This window comes from Carcharhinus amblyrhynchos, chromosome 26, assembly GCF_965287045.1.
Source record: "Carcharhinus amblyrhynchos chromosome 26, sCarAmb.v2.hapA, whole genome shotgun sequence".
Classification (NCBI taxonomy): Eukaryota; Metazoa; Chordata; class Chondrichthyes; order Carcharhiniformes; family Carcharhinidae; genus Carcharhinus; species Carcharhinus amblyrhynchos.
This window is the reverse complement of record NC_137349.1, coordinates 29,023,756-29,051,123: the sequence shown is the minus strand read 5'-3', so window position 1 is coordinate 29,051,123 and position 27,368 is coordinate 29,023,756. Positions and strand designations below refer to the sequence as shown.

The 27,368-nt window shown below is 44.7% G+C and overlaps 1 protein-coding gene across 1 annotated transcript in view; it reads left to right on the top strand.

Annotated features, from left to right (window-relative positions):
* LOC145358565 (phospholipid-transporting ATPase ABCA1-like) overlaps window positions 1-27,368 on the top strand; it is a 172,041-nt gene that overhangs the window by 80,794 nt on the left and 63,879 nt on the right. Inside the window, 12 exon segments of the mRNA XM_080212727.1 lie at window positions 676-898; window positions 3,125-3,346; window positions 15,698-15,902; window positions 17,392-17,508; window positions 20,296-20,388; window positions 20,391-20,460; window positions 22,749-22,774; window positions 22,777-22,879; window positions 24,761-24,900; window positions 24,993-25,130; window positions 26,144-26,358; window positions 27,247-27,319. Of these exon segments, the coding sequence (XP_080068853.1) occupies window positions 676-898; window positions 3,125-3,346; window positions 15,698-15,902; window positions 17,392-17,508; window positions 20,296-20,388; window positions 20,391-20,460; window positions 22,749-22,774; window positions 22,777-22,879; window positions 24,761-24,900; window positions 24,993-25,130; window positions 26,144-26,358; window positions 27,247-27,319 (1,625 nt within the window).

The window sequence follows — 27,368 nt, the reverse complement described above, 5'->3', positions numbered from 1 at the left end:
CTTGAGTTTCTCTGCACCTGCCATCTGTGCGCTGGATCTCCGGCAGGAACTGGAACACCAACTATCTGTCATTCCTTGCACTCCCTTTCTGCCAAACCAATCTAGGGCAATGAAGCCCATTGCAATGTCCAAACTATCAGCCTGGCTGAGGTTAGCTAATTCCACAGAGACCCGGAATTTACCTTCTGCCTTTTTTTAGTCAGCGGCTGTTTCCAGGATTCTGACTGTAAACCTACTGATCCATCAGAGAGTACTGTAGTTATTAAATATTTTATTTATTAGAGTGAAGTGAGAGATCGCATTAATATACGATAGGACCATGACGGCATTATGACAGCAGGGAAGAAGTTGTTCTTGAGTCGGTTGGGTACATGTTTCTCCTCTTCCCGGTGGAAGAGTGTGTGTCTGGGGTGTGTGATGCCCTTGATTCTGCTGGCTGCTTTTCTGAGGCAGTGGGAAATGTAGACAGAGTCAATGGATGGGAGGCTGGTTTATGTGATGGACTGGGCTACGTTCACAACCCTTTATAGTTACTTACAGCCTTGGTCAGAGCAGGAGCCATGCCAGATAATATCCTCTTCTCAAAACCAGCCATCTATTCCAAGATATTGAGCTGAATTTTAATTTTCCAGACGAAGGATTGTTGTGATGAATTTTGGTTTTATCTCAAATCAGCTTCTTGCGAGTTTTGAACCGTTCGTTGCCCCTCTTCATGATCCTGTCCTGGATTTACTCGGTCGCGATGATAATCAAGGGGGTGGTTCACGAGAAGGAGGCTCGTCTGAAGGAGACGATGAAGATGATGGGATTGACTAATGGAATGTTGTGGGTCAGCTGGTTCATCAGCAGCTTCATCCCTTTCCTCCTCAGTTCTGCCTTTCTGACTTTAATCCTGAAGGTAAACATCCTGTAATGGCTGAAGACGGGTGTAATTATCGAGAAAGATGTTGGATGTTTTACAAACTCTTCCTTCCCTTCCCCAGTTTCCCTTCTTGTTGAAGACCATTCCTGAGGTAGTTTGTAGATCTTTGCTTTATTGCAGACCTTTCAATTTCCTGTCATTTCTGAATCATCACTGGCCTTGACCTTCTTGTTTTACTTCAAGGCTGTAATTATCCAAATCCCTTGTGGATTTAGTGCAGCTCTTGAATTTCTGCTCATCTTGACTACACCTCATAACATTGCTTTCAACCTCGCAGCGTTTTGTAGAGGTCCGAGGTAACCGTCCTGACAATCTGATAAAGGGTCATCCAGACTTCATAGATCGGCTCTGTTCTCTCTCTCAACAGCTGCTGTCAGACAGCACGTTCTGTTTTTGTTTCCTGTACTCTTTGGTACAAGTGAACAATCCCTGCAAAGATGTACGGGTTGGGTTGATTGGCCATGCTAAATAATGCTAATGTCAGGGGATTAGAAGGGTAAATATGAGAGGTTATGGTAGTAGAGCCTGGGTGGGATTGTGGTCAGTAAAGACTTAATATGCAGCTTGGTAGCACAGTGGTTAGCACTGCTGCTTTACAGCGCCAGGGACCCGGGTTCGATACCTGGCTTGGGTCACTGTCTGTGTGGAGTTTGCACATTCTCCTCGTGTCTGTGTGGTTTTCCTCCCACTGTCCAAAGATGTGCGGGTTAGGTTAATTGGCCATGCTAAAATTGCCCTTAATACCCTGAGATGTGTAGGTTAGAGGGATTAGTGGGTAAATATGTAGGGATATGGGGGTAGGGCCTGGGTGGGATTGTGGTCAGTGCAGACTCAATGGGCCGAATGGCCTCTTTCTGTACTGTAGGGATTCTAATCTTCAGCCTCCTGGGTCTGTTCCAAGAAGTCTCGCACTTATCAATTTTCTTTGCCATAATCACCCCTCTTATTTCCTTTTTTTTAATATTGTTTTTCTCTGCTTGACAGGATCAAACTTTGAGCATAATAATGTTCATCTGAAGTGCAAATCATTTCAAATCTTAATAAGTTAAATAATTCCACAAAGAAAGTACCAATAATTATCCCTAAAGCAATGAAACGGTGACTTGACTGAGGGCAGAATTTTCCCAAAAATTGGCAAAGTGTCAGATTCTGACTGAAAACCGTTGTCTTTCTTCCCAGAGAAAGAGGCAGGTTCTCACTCCAGATCTCCAGCAACTTGACCAAAAAAAAGGGGGTGTGTTTTGCATTGTCATCCTGAGGGATGGGGGCTAAAGCTCGACCCCATTGAGATCAGGGCACCATTTTTAAAGGGTGCCCCGATCTCAAATTAAAGTTAAAGACCACCCCCCCCACCCTGCCCCTTCCCCAATCATTGCCAGATTTTGGGCATCAGAGTGCCATCCCCCCACAATGCAGGCACACACCCCTCCCTGCAGCATAATGGAAAACCCTCAATGGGATAGAGGACCCACCACCCTAGCAATGCCAATGCCAAGGCACTGCCCAACATCCCTCACCACCTGGGGGCAATACTCACCCCTCAAACCCTGAACATGGTCATGACTGCTTTCGTTTTCAGAAACCAATAGTGATTCCTGACGCTGTGACATCACGCTGGCGCGGGGCGGGGAGGGTATTCATCCTGCAAACCTGAAAGGCAAGATGTCTGCGTACTTAAATATATAGTAATTCGGTCAATGCCTGCATTCTGTAAATCGCTCCCGAATCTAAACAATATACAAATATAAATGTTAGGAACGGGAGTAGTCCAGTCCAGCTTGCTCTGCCATTCAATAACATTGTGGCTTTTCTGGTTGTAAATTCAACCTCCCATTCCAGCCAACCGCCAATAACCTGTCACACACACACAACCTCCCGCCCCCGCCCCGTCTATCTAGCTCTGCCTTAAAAATATTCAGAGACTCTGCTTCCACTGCCTTTTGAGGAAGAGAGTTCCAGAGACTTTCTATTAATCTGCAGTTTGTAATAAATCTCTATTTAGTGGGTGCGCTCCTAAAACAAAATTACTCCAGGATTTCTCGGCCTGCTCGGCTGAAGGAAAATATAGATTGTTTTTAGTGCATCTCTACAGTTGAACAAATGTATGTATATTTGTGTTAAAAAGAGATTGCGTTGGATTTCTAGAATTAATTACCCTGAATGCTAAGGACAAAGAATTATATTGATTTTTTTTTGTTACAGAAAGGAGAGATTCTCCCCTACACCGACCCCACTGTCGTCTTCATGTTCCTCGCAACCTTTGCTGTTGCGACTATCATGCAATGTTTCCTGATCAGCACCTTCTTCTCTGGTGCAAACCTGGCAGCTGCATGTGGAGGAATCATCTACTTCTCCCTCTACCTTCCCTACGTCCTGTGTGTGGCCTGGAGAGACTTTGTCACTTACCCGCTCCAGATATTCGCGGTGAGTTTGATGGTGCTGGCTGGCATGATGCCACATGGCTTCTGTTCTGGATGTATCCAAATGCTGTTCATTCTGGAATAAAAGTGTTGACACTGCACAGATTGGAGAAGCAAGGGAAGGCTGTGGGATTTCAAGTGACCAGGTTGGGGGTAGGATGTCTATGAGCTCCCAGCTCATTGGGAGATATTTTTAATTGGCAGCTGTGCCCTCAACACTAAACTTTGGAATTCTGACGGCATTATGCCTTGAAAATCCACAAAGTCCAACTCTGCGCTACTGATCTGCACTGCCACTCCTCCTCATGGTGGGGATGGATGGGGGAGGTGTTGTGCAACTGAAGCTTCATTATAATATTCAAATGATGTGGAAATGACAGAATAGCACCACCTTTATGCCCATTCCTTATTGAGTTATGGGAATACCTTATGGGGTTATGGGAGTAGGGCCGATTGTGATCATTACAGACTTGATGGGCCCACTGGCCTCCTTCTGTACTGTAGGGATTCTATGATTCATTCATATAATTCAGCATCAAACATTGTTCAGAGATGAACTGCTCACAGGAATATGTTTAGAGATCTAGAAAAAAGATTCACTGAACATTTTTTGACTTTTCTTTATACCTCTTTAGTTGTCGGCTTGCATCATTTTTTTCTCTTAATCCTCCTCTGTTATATCCATTTTTGGTACTTTAGGGAGGGTGCCAAGGTCTTGGAAAAGGTGCAGAGGAAATTTACCAGCAGATTTTTGTTATTTGGAGAGAAGCTGGGATTGTTGTGTTTCCAGGAGAGGGCAGGAGGGATGCAAAACTAGAATGGGCTTGATGGAGTAGACAAGGAGGAACAATATCTACTGGCAGGAGAGCGAGTAACCAGAAGAGAAATGAAGATCAACGCAAAATACTGTGGATGCTGCAATTTGGAACAAAAACAGAAAAATGCCAGAAAATTTCAGCAGGCCTGACAGCATCCACGGAGAGAGAATTGAGCCAATGTTTCGAGTCTCGATAACCCTTTGTCAGAGCTGCCTGGCGAAAGGTCATCCAGACTCAACATTGGCTCTATTCTCTCTCCATAGATGCTGTCAGACCTGCTGAGATTTTCCAGCACTTTTCTGAGAAATGAAGATAATTGCCAGATGGGGGATGAGGGAAATGGTTCTTAAAAAACTGAGTTCTGATCATTCAGGCTTAGATAAAGACAGAGGTGAGGGAGTGGAATTTATGGCTGGGGCCAACTCTTTTTTTTCTCTCCAAAGCTTTTTTTGGAATGTTTGCGGGACCTTTAAATTTTTTGTGTGGCTGTACACAAGGCAAACTTGAAGGGGTCAACTTGTGTATAGTATATGCAGAAATCTCTGGGTCAGTACACAACCGCTCATTTGGAAGGACAGTAACCCAGGACAGTAGGTGCAATGTGGGATAAGAGTAAAAACTCTACCCTCTACTATCAAACATTCCAAAACTTGGTATATAGCATAGTGAGAAAGTAAATCTCCCTCTACTTGACTGCAACTATGTATCTCACTCCAGATGCCAAACTTTGCATCAGTATGACAATTTTCTATTACCTCTCCGGCCGACCTGCGTCCCCTCCAAGTAAAATTGCTGTTTTGAGCTACTTTTAGGGCAATTTTTAAACTGTAGCCTAAACTGGCACAAGGTGTGAGCCCTTTCAAACTGGGAGATATAGGGAAACTTTCAACTCGTTAGTTTGGGATTAAAGCCAGTTCCAAGAGAGGAAAAAGTGGTCCATATCACCCTTAACGATTCACTTTTCCGCTGCATATACCATTAGGTTTTTGTGTGCTGAAAATATCTGCTAATATCAAAACTGAGCTTTGGTTAATGGATATTGAATAATAAATGACATGACTCATTTTGATCAAGGAATAAAAAAGATTGTCTGACTACACAGTGAGCAATTTCCATCAATGTAGCCTCCATCCCAACTTAATCATGTTATTAAAAGTGATGAGGAAATGGCTTTGTATTGAACACAAGAAAAAGTGAACCTATTCCAGACCTAGCGTTCCAAATATCCATCCAATTTGCACTCCAGCTAGACAGAGATTTTGGTTCTATGAAACTGCTCAGTTTGGAGCCGTATCCAGCTATGGGCCAGCAGTCTCTCAGAATGCTGCTTGGTTGCATTAAGGGAGACATCAAAGCATGGCCAAGGAAAGGTGATAAATCGATACATATTGGTTACTCAGAGTCATAGAGGTTTACAGCATGGAAAAAGGCCCTTCGGCCCAACTGTCCATGCTGTGTTTTTTTTAAACCCCTAAGCTAATCCCAATTGCCTGAATTTGGCCCATTTCCCTCTATATCCATCATACCCCTGAAACTATCCAAATGCTTTTTAAAAGACAAAATTGTACCTGCCTCTATTGCTATCTTTGGCAGCTTGTTCCTGACACTCATTACCCTCTGTGAAAAAATTGCCCCTCTGGACACTTTTGTATCTCTTCCCTCTTACCTTAAACCTATGCCCTTTAGTTTTAGACTCCCCTACCTTTGGGAAAAGATATTGACTATCTATCTTGTCTATGTCCCTCATTATTTTATAGACCTCTATAAGGTCACCCCTTAGCCTCCTATGCTCCAGAGGAAAAAATGTCCCAGTCTGTTCAGCTTCTCCTTATAACTCAAACCATCAAGTCCCGGTAGCATCCTAGTAAATCTTTTCTGCATTCTTTCTAGTTTAATAATATCCTTTCTATAATAGGGTGACCAGAATTGCACACACTATTCCAAGTGTGGCCTTACCAATGTCTTGTACAACTTCAACAAGACCATCCCAATCCTGCATTCAATGTTCTTACTGATGAAACCAAGCCCAGGTTACTGTCAAAGATGGGATGCAAACAAAAAGGATGAAAATTGTGGAGGACAGAAAGACAAAGTGGAGGAGTTCCACAGTTTTGAAAGTAAGCTGCAGTGGGGTAGGGAATGCATCAAAACTTAAGCCAACTCAAAGTAACAATTGCAGGATTCACTGCTAAAGATAAAGGAACAGCTAATGAGCTAAGAATCGTAATTTAAGAACCGGAACTAGATGAAAAAGTATTATACAAAGCTCATCTCTGTCAGCAGTGGATTCAAGGCGGCATGGTGGTTAAGCACTGCTGCCTCACAGCGCCAGGGTCACTATCTGCACATTCTCCCCGTGTCTGTGTGGGTTTCCTTTGGGTGCTCCAGTTTCCTCCCACGGTCCACAGATGTTAGGTTGATTGGCCATGCTAAATTGACCCTATTGTCATGGGATTAACAGGGTAAATGTGTGGGGTTACAGGAATAGGGGCTGGGTGGGATTGTGGTCGGTACAGACTCGATGGGCCGAATGGCCTCCTTTGTACTGTAGGAATTCTGCGATTCTAAGAAGTTAGGTATAGCTCTTGGGGCTAAAGAGATCAAGGGATGAAAGGAGTGAATCAGAGTGTTGAATTTTATGATCAGCCATGATTAGGCTCAAAGGGCCAAATGGTCTACTCCTGCTTTTAGTTGCTATGATTAAGACGAGGTAGATAGATAGTTACACTCTTGGCTTGATTTTAAGATTCTAGAACCAGATTAGGAGTTGGTTGTGTGCTAAAAATAATCCTGCCATTCATCATGCTGGTTCATTGGTTCTATCCTGGCCCTGGGCATTTCGTGAAGATGGGAGGCCACCTCATACAGTGGGTAACTGGCATGGCTCGTTAAGAGCCTATTGAGGCTGATTTAGAATTTTCTCGTTGCCTCTCCACACTGATACCAGCCAGTTTAGCTGCTCGGAAGCAGTCTCCCAGTGGCAGACCACACAGGCAAGGACTACAGGTGGGCATATAGACCCTACCTGCTGACAGCCATAGGTCACCCTGTACAGGGGCACACCACCCCACAGTGGTGACTGGGCTGCAAGATAAATTTATATAAAGAAAATAAGTTGGAGAAAGATGTCTTGTCGGTTCTCTCACTTGCCCTCTATTTGACCCTGCAAGGGAAAGTCCACAATAATTGACCATTCTTGTGACAATCAGAGCCTGTGATTATTCTACCTCAGGGACTTGTTCAGGTTCCGGAAACATCTTTCCCATCATCACGTGCAAAATTGTTTCCCTCATTTCTGAGCTAGAATTGATTGATTAGGATGGGATTAAGACTCTGGTCTGACTTAATTTGTGGTTTATTCAAATATTACATTGGATTAAGTGGTCTATGATTAAGTCTAAGGTTAGAATTGAGGTTAAGTCTTGATTTTCAGTGGGGGTCTCCAGGTTAGAGTTTGTTAGATTCTATTCTATTGTAATAAATGTCTGGTTAGAGTTGGTTCATCCAATGTTCAAACTGATGACAAGACAGATATTGGGGTTGACTTTTGAGTTAGAATCAGTGAGTATCTGGTTGTAGCTGATTCGTCTTATTTTAGAATTTGTTAAACTCTGCTGTGTTGTACGGATAAAATATTGGGAATATATATCATCTGACAAGGAAGCCAGTATATATTTGCAACAAATGGTTATCTATTTTTCTGCTGAAGCCACTCATGCATAGTACGTTTTGTCTGTGCTGGGTCTCTGCAAGGGTAACTCAGCAAGTCCCACTCTCCTGGCCTTCCCTCAGAGCCCTTCAGTTTTCTTCTGTTCATTTTTGCCCTTTTTGCAGCCATAATTGAATTGACCTCCACTACACTCTCCAGCAGAGCATCCCAGATCCCAAATATTCACAGCGCCAAAGAAAATCTCTCACATCACCATTGTGATTCTTTTGCCAATCGTTTTAAATCTCTGGTCCCCTCATTTCTCAAACCTCTCGCTCTCTGCTGAAATCCCTCTTGATTTTCAACATCCCAACTGAATCTCCTCTAGGCCATCGTTTCCCCAAGAAGAACAACGCTAGCTTTTCCAATCTATGCACGTACCTGAAGTCCCTCACCACCTGGAACGATGTCTTTTTTTTGCACCCTCTTTAAAGCATTTGTGCTTATCTAAAGTGCAGTATCCAGAATTGGACACACTACTCCAGCTGAGGCTAATGTGTTGTTTTGCAAATGTTTCTTATAACCTCCTTGGTTTTGTAGCTTGTGCTTTTTATAAAGCCCAGGATGTCTTGTTGAATGACTTTCTCAACCTGCCCTGCTTTGCGCATATACTCACAAGTTTCTCCCTTCCTTCAACTCTTTAGAATTGTATTCTGTTTAATATTGTGCCTTTTTGCTCTTCATACTAGAATAAATTAAATTAGATTAAATTTTGTTCCATCTATTCCACCAACCAAGTCTACCACTATCCTCCTTCCAGTTCACAACACTGCCAAGTTTTGTGATATCTGCAAATTTTGAAATTATTTGCTGTACACCCAAGTCTTAGTCATGAAGGTATGTCAGCAAAAACAGCGGTCCAATTGCTGACGCCTCGAAAACATTATTTGTATACCTTCTCTCAATCTGAAAAACAACAGTTCACCACCACTATTTGCTGTCATTGTGCCAACCAGCAGTAATGCTGTTGCTGCCTCTTTTTATTTCATGAACTTTGACTTTGCTGATGGGCCAATTATGGGACACTTTATCAAATACCTTTTTTAGAAGCCCATGGATATGCATCACCACGTTCTTCTCATCAACTTTTTCTAAACCATTAACAAATTAACTTATTAATACTATTTGCCATTAGCAAAACCACACTGGCTCTATTATTAATCCAAATTTGTTCAAGTGATTCATATTTGTCTAAGATTGTTGTCACTCAGATCATTCCCACCCCTGAGGTTAGACTGCCCTGTAGTCGCTGGGTTTATTCTTGCACCCATTTCTGAGCAAGGATGTAACACCTACAATCTTTCAGTCCCCTGACACCACCCCTGTATCTAAGGAAGATTGGAAAATTACGGCCAGTGCCTCTAATTTCCATCCTGCCTTCCCTCAGCATCCTCCCGTGCATCCCATCCATCCCCAGTCTTTCCAATACCTCCACTTCTCTAGATTTGTAAATAACATGAGTAATATTTGAACTGTTACTCAGAACATGATATCATATCACACATGTGTCTTTGGCACAAACACGAGCTGACTGCATAATAATTTAGAACATTGGCTTTCATGTTTTGTAACCTACTAATTTTTAACTCTGGTCCTCTAAATTTTGGAGTTCTGTCCAACAAGATCCTTTGTTTGGTATGCAGTAGCGTTACTGTTAGGTGTCATTTGCTTTCAGTAATAGTATCACTAAGATATATCTACATCGTGCAAGTTAAAGGAAAAAAAAAATTGAAAAAAGATGCAGCTATTTGCAATCGAGATCTACAATCCCAAAGAACCTGAGGTCACTGGGAGGAGGTTAAGTAGACTGAACTCTTCCCTCAAAGGACTGAAGCATTTTGTACCCTGTCTGCTATCAGTTTTATATCTAAAACTCTACAGATCCATGATTGAGCATAAATATAGATCAATGTTACATGTATTTCTGAATTTCTTCTTTTCCGCTAAAAGGGCAGTAAAAGCAGTAAACATGCGTGCAAGATCTCATATACCCTATTACCCAACCTGGGATAGACGTCATCTGGAACTTGATACAAGTTCCAGATGACAAGTCAACTGCCTGGAGGAAAGAGAAAGCAATAAACTGGAGATGTTGTCCTAATTTTCCTTGTAGTCTTCCACTTACCAACTCCCCACAGAAGCATTGCTTTAATTAGAAAGTGAGCAGAGTGTGACACAATAAACTTACGTCTTGTTCTAGATTCGACAGATGGGAAGCAGCCTCTCTGCATTGACCCTGTCACACCATCTCAAAATCTACATTTCGATGAGATCACCTTATTAACCCAGCAGCAGGCAGGAGGGCTCGCTATACTGGGAGTGCGTGCAAACTCATGCAGAGTTGCTTGCCGACAAGGTGGGCCTGTTTCTGGCCAGGTGGCATCAGAAAGGGGGCTGCCTGCTGAGAGCCATCCCCTGCCCTTGCTCCCAACTCCACTCCCCTGTGACTCCCCTCCCACCATCACTTCCCAGAGGCCTCAGTTGGGCAGTACCAGCAGCAGCCACCACCTCTGGTGACACTGCTGTTCAATAGAGATGTCAGTCTCTGGCTGGCATTCTTGGCAGGTGAGACATCTCCCATCCAACCCCTCCCCTCCCTTCACCCTTTTGGGAGTCCTTGACCTGGAGGTAGGTTTGCCATTGCTCTGTCAAACACCTGAGTGGCAGCAAGCCTTACCAAAAAAGAGGCATCATGTGGCTCTCACCAGCTCTTCATTAATCACCTTTCATCAGAGCTGGGGAAAGTTAGAAACGTACAACATTTGAAACAGGTGAAATGTATAGCGCTGAAGTCTCTGACACACTTCAGGTACAGTTGCTTGGGATTCATTGGTCTCCTCCAACTCCCCTACATGACACTTGGCTTGCTCTATCTTCCCTATCTAACCAAAAGTTAATTAAGGTTTTTATTTGCTTGATATTTTTAGCTAATTCGCTTTTAGTCATTGATTTTCCATGTAAGTGATACAGTTTCTTACTCTTAATTTAAGCTACTGGCCTAGCTTGAAGAGCAAAGAATGGTAATATTCAGCAGCCAATTACCTGCCTACTGCCCCATAACGTCATTCTGATAGTGTCCTCCTCTATAATGGTCATTCCCGAGTCCTGTTATTCTGAAATCTGGCTAATCCAACAGTGGTGCATCAAATCCTGGGAAAGATCAAAGCAAACAATAATAGGTTACATATTTCTTCTTTCCCCCTAAGGGAACAAGTACGCATGTTTTCAAAAATAAATCAATCCCCTCTGGGATATTTGTTTTTTTTTGTAATTTTGTTCGGCCCTCAACAGAATTTGTTAGTCCTCAGCTGACAGGAATCCTGTTGGGTTTGAATAAAATTCCCGAAAATGTCTCCAGGTACATCAGCAAGAACTTGGGACCAAAGGTAACCAGGCCCGAAACCCAGCAGATTGAAGTTCTATCCCATATTGTCCCTCGGGTAATCCATCCCCACTCTTGCCAGGTTTGATGCCCAAACTAAATCCTTGTGGAAAAAGTAAACCATCTTGAGAAGTCATTTCTAAAAGGAATTCAAACTCCCTGACATTAACTGAAAGAATTGTACCACAAGGTTTCATGTTTTAAACAAAAGCCTATAAATTAAACAGTAAAACAAAGCTACTAAGTTCTAGGTATTATTTGAACTTGAATTCTAATAGTGCTCATTTGAGATTTTAACCATTTAGGAGACAGTTTGGTGAAGTAACTCAGGAAATCTAAGTTGTAGATTTATACTTATCAAAGATCGGGTGGGATTTGACTAGCATACTATAACTGTTGTTCCCTGGTTCAGCCTTGAGTGTAGGTTGACGCTCAGTGTGGAATTTTCCGGCTATGCTTGTCCCAAGGCTGGAGATTTTGCCCGAGGTCAACGGACCTTTGCATGTTCCACCAAATTTTCTATCCCACCCGCTACAATTCCTGTGGTGGGTGGAATGGGAAAATTTCATCCTCAGTCTCTCCCTCGGTAACTTCTGCTTCCCTGCAGCACGGTGGCACAGTGGTTAGCACTGCTGCCTCACGGTGCCAGCACCTGGGTACAATTCCTGGTGTAGATCACTGTCTTTGCAAAGTTTGCATATTCTCCCTGTGTCTGCATGCTTTGGTTTCCTTCCACACTCTAAAGATGTGCAGGTTAGGTGGATTGGCCATGTTGAACTGCCCCTTAGTGTCCCAGGATGTGTAGGTTAGAGGGATTAGCAGGGTAAAAATATGAGGTGATGGGGATAGGGCCTGGGTGGGATTGTGGTCAGTACAGACTTAGTGGGCTGAATGGCCTCCTTCTGCACTGCAGTGTTTTTATAATTGTATGAACTGCACAACCTGGTCACTACAAGCTGCTGTTTATCAACCAATTCCAAGCCACAGCTTAATGATATTACTTTCTGATTGGTCTAAATGAGGTGAGGTTAATTTTTAATTGGTGTAAGGGCTGCAAGATCAATCTGTGATTGGTCTAGGTGGACGTGATCAGTTTCTCGAGAGTGATGGTCATCTGTTGATATAATTTCCCACTGTCCCCCCCTCACGAACCCTCTGAGCCATCAGTTCCTTGTGGGACCAACCCTCTCCTTATTAAAGCCTGTTTCTGCTCTTGTTTTATCTGAGCAAGAAGTCATAAGTGTTTTGTGATATCTTCCTTGCCCAGTTGTTCAGAATGGGGGAAATATGCTATCATGTTCTCATGATTGACATCTCAAACTCATCGTCACAGACTTCGTTTAGTTGGTATTAAATCAGAGCCTTATCAATGACTGCTTTTAGACACCATTTGAAGATTAATGTTACTTCTCTCAGTGGTTGCTTGGAATGAGTCACTTTTAAAACGGTGGTAAAGTTGTTTATAACCCTTAAAATTTATAAAGAAAATTACAAAGCACTAACATATATATAGAATACAAGTCAGAATGGCTTTGATATCTGCCTTTATTAGAGATAAGATGGCATGCAATGTCTGTGAACATGGATTCAAAAGTCCCGATGTCTAATTGGTCTAGACATCAGCCTGTCATGTAGAACTTCATTAAAGGGTGCTTATCAATGTGCTTTTCTGAGAGAACTACTTTGCTGTGGTACGTTTCTGTTGTATCTGTCAGCGCTTAGTACAAGTCAATGAAAAAGTACAGTAAAGTTACAGAAATTACACACAGCCTATATGAAATACATATAGAGTTAGTGAATTACAGAATTGATTGAGTTCTGCAATTCGCTAAGTCTACAATTCTCTAAATTTTAATATTGGTTAGTTGAACGTGTTCTGTGATATTTGACACAATCACTTTCAAGCATTGATTTATATGTATTTCATTTAGGCTGTTTATAATTTCTGTAACTTTGCTGTATTTTTCACTGACTTATACTAAACACTGACAGATACAACAGAAACGTACTAAAGTAGGTCTCTCAGAAAAGCACATTGATAGGCACCCTTTAATGAAGTTCTACATGACAGGCTGATATCTATAGACCAATTAGACATTGGGACTAATGAATCCATGTCCACAGACATTGCATGCTATCTTATCTCTCATCTTATCTTAATTCCAAACTTACAAAATCAAAAATGGTTACGTACTGTGAAACAGTGACTTATTTTAAGCATCACAAGTTAAGCTACATTAATTTATTGAACAAGATTTTGTTTTAACAATTGTTTTTCTTTGCACAATATGCTATTGAGTTAGAGAATGGAGGTGATAATTTAAATACCAGCAAAATGGATGGTTTCAATAATTGTTCAACCTTGAGGCTTTGCTTAATGGCTATATTACTTTTTCTCCATTCAAGTTTGAGTGTGATGTGCTAATATCCCAGAATTCAGCATGAAGCCATATTTGATTGACAGGCATCAATTGGCTGACTAATGCCATAACTCGACTGCAAACTAATTATAAATAATTATCAAAATTAAGTTTTCCTACATAACTTAACACTATATTTCAAAAATTCACATTCTGTAAGGCTGAAAATATCAACACCAAACTCCCCTTTCTACTTTTATTTCTATTCCAAGAGTCCTCTGCTTTACAGAGTCTTGAAGTTTCCTTAAATTCTCCTGGGACCAAGCCACAGCTCTCAGAAATTCACTTTAATTCTCCAACATATGAGGTTCTTTGGGATTATTCCACCTATACCAGCTGGGCAACACTTCAATTTCTAAGCATCTTGCAATTGTGGACATCCCAGCTCAACCTACTGCTTTCTTCTCAGTAACTCCAAAATCAGGAAATGCCCCATGCTTTCTGAAGCCCTTTGCTACCAGTCAGTAAATCCCTGAAAGATTTCTCTCTCCCCATGGCAATGTGGCAAACCTGGGATGTCCCAATAGATCTTAATTAATTAACTTCAATTCCCAGATTTTCCCTTTGTTCCAGGAAACCACATGAATAATTTAAATCCCTTCTGAAGCCAATTGTAACCATCCCGTTTCCACCCCAAAACGCACAAAGGGCATTTTGTGTTTTCACACTTGCAACTCTGACCTTATTAGACAATCACAGGGCATCCTTTGAATTTCAATCAGTGTTTGCCAGCCTTCCAAGCCATAATCTGACCCTTACAAACTTCTATCCCACTAATGGTTATACTGCTAAAATATATGGATCACAAAATTAGACATTTTTGCCCTAAATTTTGATATTTTCAAAGAGATTAGTGAGCAAAATTAAAGCTCATGGTGTTGGAGACAATGTATTGATGTGGATAGAGAACTGGTTGGCAGACAGAGTGGGAATAAATTGGTTCTTATCAGAGTGGCAGGCAGTGACTAGTGAGATACTGCATGGTTCAGTGCTGGGATGCCAGCTGTTCACAATATACATTAATGATTTGGATGAAGGAATTGAACGCAATATCACCAAATTTGCAGACGACACTAAACTTGGTGGCAGTGTGTGTGTTACGAAGATGCTAAGCGGCTGCAGGGTGACTTGGACAGGCTGAGAAATACTTGGCAAATGCAATGCAATGTGGGTAAATGTGAGGTTATCCACTTTGGTGGCAAAAACAGGAAGGAACATTATTATCTGAATGGCGGCAGTTTAGGAAAAGGGGAAGTGCAATGTGATCTGGGTGTCATGGTAGAACAGTCGCTGAAGGTTGGCATGCAGGTACAGCAGGCAGTGAGGAAAGCTAATGGCATGCTGGCCTTCATAGCAAAAGGAGTTGAGTATAGGAGTAAGGATATCTTGCTGCAGTTATACTGAGCCTTGGTGAGGCTACGTCTTAAGCATTGTATGCAGTTTTGGAATGCTCGTCTGAGGAAGGACATTCTTGCTATCGAGGGAGTTCAGTGAAGGTTTACCAGACTGATTCCTGGAGTGGCAGGACTGACATGTAAAGGAGGACTGGATTGAGTGGGCTTGTACTCACTGGAATTTAGGCAAATGAGAGAGGATCTCATAGAAACATATAAAATCCTGACAGGATTGGACAGGAAGAATGTCCCTGATGTCCAGAACTAGGGGTCACAGTATAAGAATAAGAGGTAAGCCATTCAAGACTGAGAGGCAGATGAACTTCTTCACTCAGTTGTGAACCTGTGGAATTCTCTACCATGAAGCTGTTGGGGCCAGTTTGTTAGATGTGTTGAAGAGGGAGCTGGATGTGGCCCTTGTGGCTAAAGGGATCAAGAGGTATGGGGAGAAAGCAGTGAGTGGGATACTAAGAGTGCATGATCAGTCGTGATCATATTGAATGGTGTGCAGACTCAAAGGGCCTACTCCTGCATCTATTTTCTATGTTTGATTTACCGGGACTTTCCTCATACCCTTGGGTTTAAAATGTGTATTTGATGGTTTCTGAACTCCCTTGTGTCTTTGCTCACAGAGCCTGTTATCTCCGGTTGCGTTTGGATTTGGATGCGAATATTTCTCTCTCTATGAGGAGCAAGGAGTTGGTGTTCAGTGGTTCAACCTCGTCTCCAGCCCTGTAGAAGGTGACCCATACAACTTTACTACTTCCATCTTCCTCATGCTGCTGGACGCTGTCCTCTATAGCATTGCCGCATGGTACATTGAAGCAGTATTTCCAGGTAATTACTAACTTTACCCAGTTATGTTGTGGTGAAAGAGCAATGCCAATGTCCCCCTGACTAAATAATGGCAAATTACACAAATTTCACCAATTTGTTTACCTTGAATCAGTGAAAATCCATTTTGAAACATTTCATCCAGAGAAATGTTTGATGGATCGTGTCAGAATGTTGTACAGAGCATTATTGAGGGACAAGGGTCAAGTTTCATCAGAGTTATCCAATCTCAGTCGGGAGACTTTAGGACTGTGACTTTTTGCCTCTGCCTTGGGCTTGGATCAAGAGTTATCCAAGGGGCTATGAAGAACATTGAGTGAGAGTGTGTCTGTGATGACTCCAGGGCTATGTATCCTACCAGCTCACGTATATGCGCATGAAGAATGGTCATTTGCATTTACTCCACTTATCGGAAAGCAACCATTACCTGTAAACCAAACCTCAAGCTGAGTCGGCTTCAGAAGAGTTGGCAAATGTTCACTGAAATTTGTGCAATTCAATATTTCAGTAACCTGACTGAAAACAATTGGTTCACATTTATCATGCTGTCATATGGCCAATTGTAATGGAAAATTTATTGATTAGCCCATTTTATCCTCTTTTTGAATCTGTCACTGTCAATACCTCTCTCTAATTGAGTGATCTCCTTCAGATTCCGGCATACACACCTAGGAACTCTTAATCCTGGATCTGGGTTCAATTCCCAGCTTGGGTCACTGTGCGGGGTCTGCACGTTCTCCCCATGCCTGCGGGGATTTTCCCCAGGTGCTCCAGTTTCCTCCCACAATCCGAAAGATGTGCTGGTTAGGCTAAATTCTCCCTCCCAAACAGGCGCCAGTATGGCTACTGGGGGATTTTCACAGTAACTTCATTGCAGTGTTAATGTAAGCCTACTTGTGACACTAATAAATAAACATGAACGTCTCCTCATGGACAGAATTCTCTCATCTCACCTGTGACAGGTTTGGCAGGGCGGAGTGAAGAATCTTGCAGGAGCCAAAAGTTGGAAATCTGCTGGCATAAAATCGTGTCACAATTCTCCCAGTAGCGGTCAGTCTTCCCGATAGATAGTGGCGTGACTGTGAATGTGATTTGCATCCCATGCATGCTCATTAAAACAGCAACCCATCACGCCTTTCAACTTTGTCACGCCAGGGGAAATCAGTTCCGTAGTACTTGATTGGCGGAGGATGTGAAACTTATAAATACATGTCCATTTGTAAGTACTTGTACATTTCCTTCTCCTTGTCACCATTCTTCCTACTTTTGAAGTTTCTCTTCAAAACTCATTCTCTTTGATTTGCCCACTCCGTTCTCACCCCCCCCCCCCCCCCCCCCAACCAATACCCTGGGTTTAAAAGTATTTTTCCTCCTGATTGTGAAATGCTCTGAGGCATCTTCCTGGATGTAGAATGCTGTGTGAATGGATTAGTTGTTAACCAGACATGGAAGATTCTGTTCCCATTTTTATTCCTGGGTTTTTTGCTTGTAGGCCAATATGGAATTCCCAAACCCTGGTACTTTCCTGTCCTGCGGAGTTACTGGTGCGGAGAGTTCTACCCCACTGAGGATCTGTTTGAAGTCTCTGATAACAGCAGCACCAATAAAGGTAAGGTTTTCAGATCCACAATTCTGGATTTGACATTTCTGTACATCTCCAATAATTTTAAGATCACCAGCAGTCTGCTGGAAGATTATTGACCTGGAATTTTCATCCTTGAATTGGGATAATTCCAGGCCTAGCCTGCCCATCTCTGTAAGGGCGGGACCTTCGTTGCCAGGATGGGGTGTCAGTATGGATTGGGGCTGGCATAGCCGAGCTCAGCAAAAGCTTGGGGCAGCCAGCGGCTGTCAGGTACGGAGGTTGGGAGTTTAAAAAGCCCACCTCACTGCTGTGGGGCATTGTCTCAGTTAAAATAGAAACACACAGGCTCTCTCACCCTCACCCCTTTCTTGCCCCTCACGCTTTCCCCATTCCCATTCCATGCTGCCTCCTGTCCCTGCCCCACCTCCAATAGCCCTTCATGCCCTCAGTGCCAATCTCTGCCTTTCTTACCCCAAATGGCTCCTCACGCCTCCAATGTTGAGCTATCACACTTATTTGCTCATTGGCCCACTATACACTCGATAGATCCAAAAGACAGTAGTGCCTTAAAAAAGTCATTTATAACTTTCTAGCTGTTTTAAAAGTAATTTCACTAGAAGACAATAAAAGTGTCAATCATCCACACACTCTAAAGTATCAGTAACAATAAAAACTGGAACCCCTTGAAACCACTTAACCTTGTGTGAACAGCTATTGTGCAATTGACAGTGAGGATCAGAGAGCCTGAGCTATCAATCAAGTAATGTTTTCAGTGGGGCTCAGGTGCTTCAACAAGAGTAATGCTTGTCTGGACTCTGAGCCAAGCATCATTATGTATGCTTGGTATTTGGAGTATCAGAGACTATGGGTAATGGATGGAAGGCATTTCTTGATGCAGGGGGCATAAACATATGAATTAAGAGGTCCTCTCAAGCTGACAAGGTTCACAACCTCTCCCCAGGGGTTCTGAACTGCACCTCTTTTGAAAAACCTGGCTCAATTCCACATGGAGGAGAAGGACATGTCTATCCCTGCAATGGGGCCATGGGCTGTAGACAGGAAACAACCTGCACTCTTTAAAGACATTGCTGAAATATCAGACAGCCCAGGAATGGTGTCGGGAATCCTGTTGTCTGGGCCCACTCACCATTTCAAAGGGTTTGAGTCACCCTGAGTGGGCAAAAGGAAAATCCAGGCTGTTGACTGTGGATTTACACTCCACAGATGCAGCCTGGCCTTCAGAGTATTCCCAGTGTTTTCTGTTTTGAATTCAAATATCCAGTATCCACAGTATTTTACTTGTGTTCTTTGTATTCCAGAAAATTAATCTGGGTAACACGGCTAAGATCCAAATGTGACCTACTCGAACCACAGTGTGGATTTTGAGAGCTGGATGAGCCGTTTGGACAATTGGACTTATCACCTTTTTATGTTTTGCCCTTCAATGTGTACAGCTGCTGTATGTGGCAAGCTTTAGCAACATTCCTTCTTTTCCACTCCCCCTTCTCTCCCACCCTGGCAGAGTTTCCCTTCCACCCTGCCAAAGTTCCTTCCCTCCCACTCCTACTGAGCTTTCCCCTTGTCTCCCCCTTCTATCACAGCTCTGCCCCCATTCAAGCTCCTCTCCTTGACACTGCCCCTTGCGCTGCCAGCGTGCCAGGCAGGCACTGCCCAGCCCCTGCACCCGACCACCGGGGGGGGGGGGGGGGGGGGGGGGGGGCGGGGAGGTGGCCTCGGATCCCCCGGTGAGGCCAACGTGTCTGATCTCTGCATATGGAGACAAATCTGTGATTCACACTGGGGAAAACCTCGATCAGTGAAGTGGTAAAGGCAAGTGAGCTTGAACGATTGTGTCATTAATATTTAAATCGAGTTTGCTCCTGTTCTGGGTGTAAAGCCGATTTTGCCGTTGAAACCGTGCCAGTATGATCAGGGCAGGTGAAAAACTGGGTGCATTTGCCTCCCGTCCAATCTTACCACCTCACTTCACTGAAAGTTGGGCAGGATGAGGCCGTAAGATTGTGTGCAAAGAATATATTGATACGTGTATCACCTTGTTCCATTCTCAAGTACAGGAAGGTCCTATAACCCTCTAGCAAGAAATGTTTGATCAACAAATCCACCTGATTAGTTTGAAATAGCTGAGCAGAAGTAGTCATGATGTAGAGATACCGGCATTGGACTGGGGTAAAAACAGAAAGAAGTCTCACAACACCAACTTAAAGTCCAACAAATAACCTGTTGGACTTTAAGCTGGTGTTGTGAGACTTCTTTCTGAGGAAAAGTAGCCATTTCTAAGTAAAAACAGAATACTGGGGATAGCGGAGGTCTGAATTAATGACTGTGGCTGTGATTTTCCCACCCTTTCTGTGCCGGTGAGATCCTCCAGTCCCACTGACCACGCATCCTCCAGTCCCACTGGCAGCACACCCTTGTTGCGGGTTTCCTGGTGGCAGGGGATAGACTCAGTGGGAAATCCCACTGACGGCGGTAGGACCGGAAGATCCAGCCACCAGGCAGGCCACCTCCCCCCGAGGAGGAACACCCTGAGAGGGTACTGCAGAATCCCGCTGAGTTTTGGAAAATTCAGCTGGAGCGGCAGCATCTGTGGAGAGAGAAAGAGTTGACGTTTTGAATGCCTAACTTTTGTTTCTCTGTCTACAGATGCTGCCAGACCTGCTGAGCTCCTCCAGCAATTTGTGTTTGCGTTTCGCATGTTTTTATGTTTGGGTTGTCGCGTTAACTCATGTTTTGATCATTTTAGATAGTTAACACTTAGGAGCATCTTCCTTTTTTTTTCCCTCCCCCCAGTCCATCTGGAGAAGGAACCAACTCACCTCAAGTTGGGTGTATCCATCCAGAAACTGGTGAAGGTTTACGGAAAGAAGGTGGCTGTTAATGGACTAAGCTCAATTTCTATGAGGGGCAAATCACCTCATTCTTGGGGCACAATGGAGCTGGAAAAACAACCACCATGTAAGACTTGTTTGACGGTTGGGTAGGTATTGATTGGGATGTGCATATAGGTGAATGTGTTGCCTGGTAAGCAGTTTTTAATATTAAAATAAGCATTATGAAATTGTAATTTTTGATCTAGTAATATCCAATGGTTGGCCACTGTTATATACCAAGTGTAGTATTTACATATATTACAGTTTGTCAGATAAATTAGTGAAGATTCTGAATTAGCCATACAAGCCCCAACACTGATGGTTTCAGTTTCTAATGGTCAGTCTGATCAAACCAGTTGGGGAAAAAATCAAAAAGAATTCTATAACTTGGAGTGGAAAGAAGTGTCACATGTTCTTGACTGTTCGCTTTGCCACTTCTTTTGTCATATTTCTCTTTTATCTTTCTCTTGTTTCTTTACCATTCTCTTTTCACCCGTCTTTTTTTTCTTTTTATTCACTCCTGGGATGTGGGCATCACTGGTTAGGCCAGCATTTATTACCCATCCAATCCTGGCTTCTCCTTTTCTCTCTCGCTCCCTCATCACTCATTTCCCCACGCCTCGTCTCCCTTACTCTCATCTTTTAACCATTTATGTCCCCCTCCATCCTTCCCTCTCCATTGTATCATTTTCTCCATTCCTCCTTGCTGTAAACTCCATCTTTTTATCCTCCTTTTCTCTCTCTCTTTCTTTCTCCTCTGTGTTTTCTCTCCACCCTCTCTCCCTCCTTCCTGCTCTCCCTCCTTCCCGCTCTCTCTCCCCTCCTCCTTCCCGCTCTCCCCTCCCTCCCTCCTTCCCGCTCTTCCCTCCCCTCCCTCCTTCCCGCTCTCCCCCCTCCCCTCCCCTCCCTCCTCCTTCCCGCTCTCCCCTCCCCTCCCTCCTTCCCGCTCTCCCCTCCCCTCCCTCCTTCCCGCTCTCCCCTCCCCTCCCTCCTTCCCGCTCTCCCCTCCCTCCCTCCTTCCCGCTCTCCCCCTCCCCTCCCTCCTTCCCGCTCTCCCTCCCCTCCCCCTCCTTCCCGCTCTCCCCTCCCTCCCTCTTCCCGCTCTCCCCTCCCCTCCCTCCTTCCCGCTCTCCCCCTCCCCTCCCTCCTTCCCGCTCTCCCCTCCCCTCCCTCCTTCCCCGCTCTCCCCTCCCCTCCCTCCTTCCCCGCTCTCCCCCTCCCCTCCCTCCTTCCCCTCTCCCTCCCCTCCCTCCTTCCCGCTCTCCCCTCCCTCCCTCCTTCCCGCTCTTCCCTCCCTCCCTCCTTCCTCGCTCTCCCCTCCCTCCCTCCTTCCCGCTCTCCCCTCCCCTCCCTCCTTCCCGCTCTCCCCTCCCTCCCTCCTTCCCGCTCTCCCCTCCCCTCCCTCCTTCCCGCTCTCCCCTCCCCCCCTCCTTCCCGCTCTCCCCTCCCCTCCCTCCTTCCCGCTCTCCCCTCCCCTCCCTCCTTCCCGCCTCTCCCCTCCCCTCCCTCCTTCCCGCTCTCCCCTCCCCCTCCCTCCTTCCCGCTCTCTCCCTCCCCTCCCTCCTTCCCGCTCTCCCCTCCCCTCCCTCCTTCCCGCTCTCCCCTCCCCTCCCTCCTTCCCGCTCTCCCTCCCCTCCCTCCTTCCCGCTCTCCCCTCCCCTCCCTCCTTCCCGCTCTCCCCTCCCCTCCCTCCTTCCCGCTCTCCCCTCCCCTCCCTCCTTCCCGCTCTCCCCTCCCCTCCCTCCTTCCCGCCCTCCCCTCCCCTCCCCTCCTTCCCGCCTCTCCCCTCCCCTCCCTCCTTCCCGCTCTCCCCTCCCCTCCCTCCTTCCCGCTCTCCCCTCCCCTCCCTCCTTCCCGCTCTCCCCTCCCTCCCCTCCTTCCCGCTCTCCCCTCCCTCCCTCCTTCCCGCTCTCTCTTTCTCTGCTTGCTTCTGAAAAACATTATCTCACTTTTGGAACAAAGTACAAAATGAGCATAAAATTTGATTCATTGACAGATTCAGGTTATAAATGCTGCACTCTAACAGGGATGCACTTGGCCAGCTAACGTCCTTCGATCAGGGGAACAATCTGCTTGACCTGCCCTTTAAAACCTCTCATTCCCTTAGCTCCTGTTCAAAATGGAGACATTATGCAAAAATTACACATTTGGAACAATTTCCTAGATCCTCATTGAAAGTCAGTGTTACATTCAGCCCAGTGACACTGGCATTCTCCGCCTCTGAAACGTTGCTAAGTGTCGATGCAGTCATGTTTTGTGCTCAGTTGCACTTTCACAAATCTCTCCCCTTAACCCTTACTGGATAAAACCAGCTTGTCTCACGTGTCTTTCTTTCTACAGTGATCTGAAATGATGTTTGTTGTTCCCTGCAAGGTCTATCCTGACAGGATTGTTCCCACCACGTCTGGAACAGCCTACATTCTGGGCAGAAATATCTTCACTGAGATGGATGCAATCAGAAAGTCGCTCGGGATGTGTCCACAGCACAATGTACTTTTTGACATGCAAGTACCTTCTTTCTTTTAAATAAAGACTATTCCAACAGGCTGCAACATTTCTCGTTTTATCCATCTTATTCAATTCCAGTTCTCCTATGAAGAAAAAATTGAAATTTTCCTGATTACAACATTTCCCATCCATACCTTTGCTATTTTGAGGCTTGTGTATTCCCATGTTCTCGTTTGATTGTCTCTTATTCTGATCAATAAGGGAATTAAGGGTTATGGGGAGCAGGTGGGTAAGTGGAACTGAACCACTTCAGATCAGCCATGATCTTATTGAATGGTGGGGCAGGCTCGAGGGGCTAGATGGCCTACTCCTGCTCCTATTTCTTATGTTCTTAAAGCTTCATCCAAAACTCTGTTCCTATCATAACTCTCGCCAAGTCCAGTTCGCCTGTCACCCCTATGCTCACTGACCTACGTTTCTCCAGCAGTACCTCAGTGAGAAAATTCTTGTCCTGGTTTTCTAATCCCTGTCTGACCTTGCTCTTCCCTGTAACCACTCCAGTCCTACAACCCTCCCATTTCTGGTCTCTCGCACATCTCCAGTTGTGTCCGAACATCCCCTTAGTGTCCTGGGATGTGTAGATTAGAGGGATTAGCTGGTTAAATATGTGGGGTTACACAGATTAGGGGCTAGGTGGGATTGTGTCGGTGCAGACTGGTGGGCCGAATAGCTTCCTTCTGCACTGTAGGGATTCTATGATTTTATTCACTCCAGCCTTAAGCTCTGGAATTCTCTCTCCAAACTTCTTCTGCCATTCTACCGCTCTGTCCTCCTTTAAGCCTCTTACTTGAGATGTTTTTGGTCATCTGTCCTAACATTTCTACGTGTCTTGGTGTGGTTTTTGTAAACACACCTATAACCTCATTAAAAAAATTCTAAGGGCAAAACTCTGAACAATTTTTAGGGTCAACCATGATCTTATTGATTGGTGGAGCAGGCTTGAGGGAGCCAACTCTTGTTTCAATCTCTTATGGTCTTATTAACCTTGATGACCTGATCCAGTGATTAATAATTCTGTGTGAAGAGTATGCTCGGATATCCATTGCATGGTTGCCATTTCCCATCCTAACCAATTCCCGAGCGTTTATTGCTGTGAAAAGGAAAAGAGCATCTTCGTTTACCCACAGTGTCCCGGAAGGGCTGTGAAATAGGCCCTGCGAGCGAGCACTGTAGCCCCATGAATATGTTGACTATAGTGAATGTTGAAATCGAGGTTGGTGTTTATTGCAGGCAACGGGAATCTCACCAACCAGCTGGAAAGCTGGTGAGGGCATTGTGTCACCACCTTTAGGAAAGCTTGTTGCCAAATTACTGCCCCCCCCAGGCACATAGGTGGCCAGCGATAGACCCTCCCCAGGGGTAAGGACTCTGAGGGTGGAAATTCTGTTCCCCCTCCCCGCCCAACCCCCAAGAACTGCCAGCCAATTGAAGGTCAGCAGTGATACCATTTTTGAATTCATTCATGAGATGTGTGCGTCGCTGATTCAGCCAGCATTTATTACCCTTCCCTAATTGCAGCAGTGTCTTGAGGTGGTGTTGAGCTTCCTTTTGGAACCACTGCCGTCCACATGATGTAGGAGCACCCAGAGGTATAAAAGATCAGTTTAGTCAGTGCAAACCACAGAACAAGTCTAAGGTTCTTCTTCATCTGTGTGATTTGGTCAAATATTTGGTCAATTCCCCTCTCAACTAGTGAGAAAAGTGATTGTCTCCGTGCAAAGTGGGACATTAATAAATACACAGATTCAGTCGGAGATGATTGATATCTAGTGGGGAAACGAGAGGGTTCTGTGACTTCTGCAGATCTGATTAATGGAGAGGGGATGCTGCAGCATTGAGGAAGTCTCTGAGTAATCGAACACTTGTCGTTGTTTTAGACTGACTGTGGAAGAACACATCTGGTTTTATGGAAGGCTGAAAGGCCTGACCGAGGAAGAGGTAAATGAAGAAATTAAGTTGATGATTGACGATGTGGATCTGGTACATAAACGCCAGGAACAAACAAAGAATCTCTCGGGTAAGGAGCCAATGCTTCACGCCCCTCCGCGTAACATGCTGCCATCTTTCATTCCGTCTCCACGTGTAAACGCTCTATCTGTGTATTCTCAGGTGGCATGCAACGAAAGCTTTCGGTTGCCATAGCATTTGTTGGTAGGTCAAAGGTCGTTATTTTAGATGAGCCGACTGCTGGTGTTGACCCCTACTCCCGCCGAGGAATATGGGAGCTCCTGCTGAAATACAGGAAAGGTGAGTCCGCTCCAAAATCACCCTTAACTTCTTGGTGGGACCAATGCTGACTTAGAGGTTAGATTGACAGTAAATCAGTGAATGTTGTCTGCTCGCAGATCTTTCACTGTTTTGTGCCCAAGTTATAGACTTGTATTGTCTATGTAGACTCTTTAAAAATGGAAGAACCTTAGAAGAGAATGGTTTCTCAATGGGCCGGTTTCTGGTCACTTGCAGCTTATTTCCCTCAGACAAGTCTCCTTTCCCCCTTCTCCAGTCCTTTGGTCTCCTCTCTCCCTAATTCGACAGGTTCCTTCGCGGTTGTTTCTGTGACCAAGGCATTTTTGCTATTCCTGTTACAAAGACATTTAACAGCAGAGGGAACCGTGTTAGAATCATAGAATCCCTACAGTGCAGAAACCATTCGGCCCGTCACGCCTGCACCGATTCTCCAAAAGAGCATCAAACCCAGGCCTACCCTCCTGCCCTATTCTCGTGGCTGTTTGAGCCTGGGAGGGACGGACACATTATTGGACTGCGGGAGGAAACTGGAGCACCCGGAGGAAAGCAGCACTGGGAAAGACAACACAGTCAAATATTCGAGCAACTTGACAAAAGTACATGGTGGCAGTGGTTAACACTGCTGCATCACAACACCAGGGAACCAGTCTCAATTCTGGCATCGGATGACTGTGTGGAGTTTGCACATTCTCCTCATGTCTGCATGGGTTTCCGTCGTGTGTTCCAGTTTCCTCCCACAGTCCAAAGATGTGCAGGTTAGGTGAATTGGCCATGATAAATTGCCCCTTAGTGTCCCAAGATGTGTAGGTTAGGGGGTTAGTGGGGTAAATATGGGATAGGGCCTGGGTAAGATGCTCTGCCAGAGAATTGGTGCAGACTCGATGGGCTTCTGCACTGTAGGAATTCTATCGTTCATTCCTGACCTGAAATTGACTTTGGAAACTTGACATCTCAGTCAAACCTGTAGCTGTTCATGAAGCTCATTGCTTTGGTTGTGGTTTGTCACCCTGCAGGCCGTACCATAATATTATCGACCCATTACATGGATGAGGCGGACCTCCTTGGGGACAGAATTGCCATCATCTCCCAGGGAAAACTCTGCTGCTGTGGCTCTTCTCTCTTCCTGAAAAACCATTTGGGAACTGGCTATTACCTGACCTTGGTTAAAAAGGAGAATGACAGGACAACGCCAGCCAGTTCCAGCAGCACCACCATCGGTGTGAGGAAGGTACCCTGAGAACTGTGTCTGCATGTTCGCGCCTCTTAGACTGTTGAGCAATGTATGAGTGGCCAAGTCACCCAGTACCTCAGCTACAGAAGGAGAGGAATACTATGGCAATGAGAATATCTCCCCAGTGCTGGCAATGGCTGATGTTCAAATTACCATTGTTATGGGCAAGAATGCAGCCTTTAGTGTAGCTGGAAACTTGTTTCTGCCTCAAAATGATCATGTTGACTTGGTGGCAAGTGTTCATTCATGCAACAAAATCTATCCAGTGAGTTCGGATAAAGCTTAGGATTGTTTTAATTTATAAAAGTGCTGGAATGTAAGAATGAGATGAGAAGAGGGTAATATCAAGTACATTAGCAAGCAATGTTTTGGGAAAATCTTGTTTGGATCTGAAAGCCTGATTGTAAAAGGGAGGGACATTGGGGGGGGAAGGTGAGGAGTTTCTGGGAGAGAAAACTCAGAGCAGCAAACGATGGGATAAACCTCAAGCTTGTCACACCATGGGTGTAAATCCCAGGTTGGATTAAGGAATTTTTTTTTAGCTTGCAATATTGTAGTTTTTATAATAAGACATTTAAACGTAGCCACACGATTAGCTCATCGATTCATTTCAATCATTCTCCACGCTCACTCTTGCACGCACGCAGACACACACTGACTCACTCATAAGTGCAGGCCCCCATGCCCAGACACACTCGTGCATGCCCACACCTTCTTGCACACGGGCTCCGTCACTCAGATGCGTTTGGTTTGATGGAATATTAAAATTGCCAAGTAAAGACAGCCAGGATTGCTGGAATGCCAGGGACGCTAAAGGGACCCCTTATTCTGATGGGCCAAATGGCCTTTTCTCATCATTAACTGTTTGTATTTTAACATTACCAGGATGACAGTGATTCTGAGAGGAGCTATGACACTGGCCTTGGCAGTGAGCAGTACAGTGAAACTGGTGCTTTGGGTAAGTTTAATTTCCTTTATTAGTATGAATAAGGTGTTCTTTATCATTG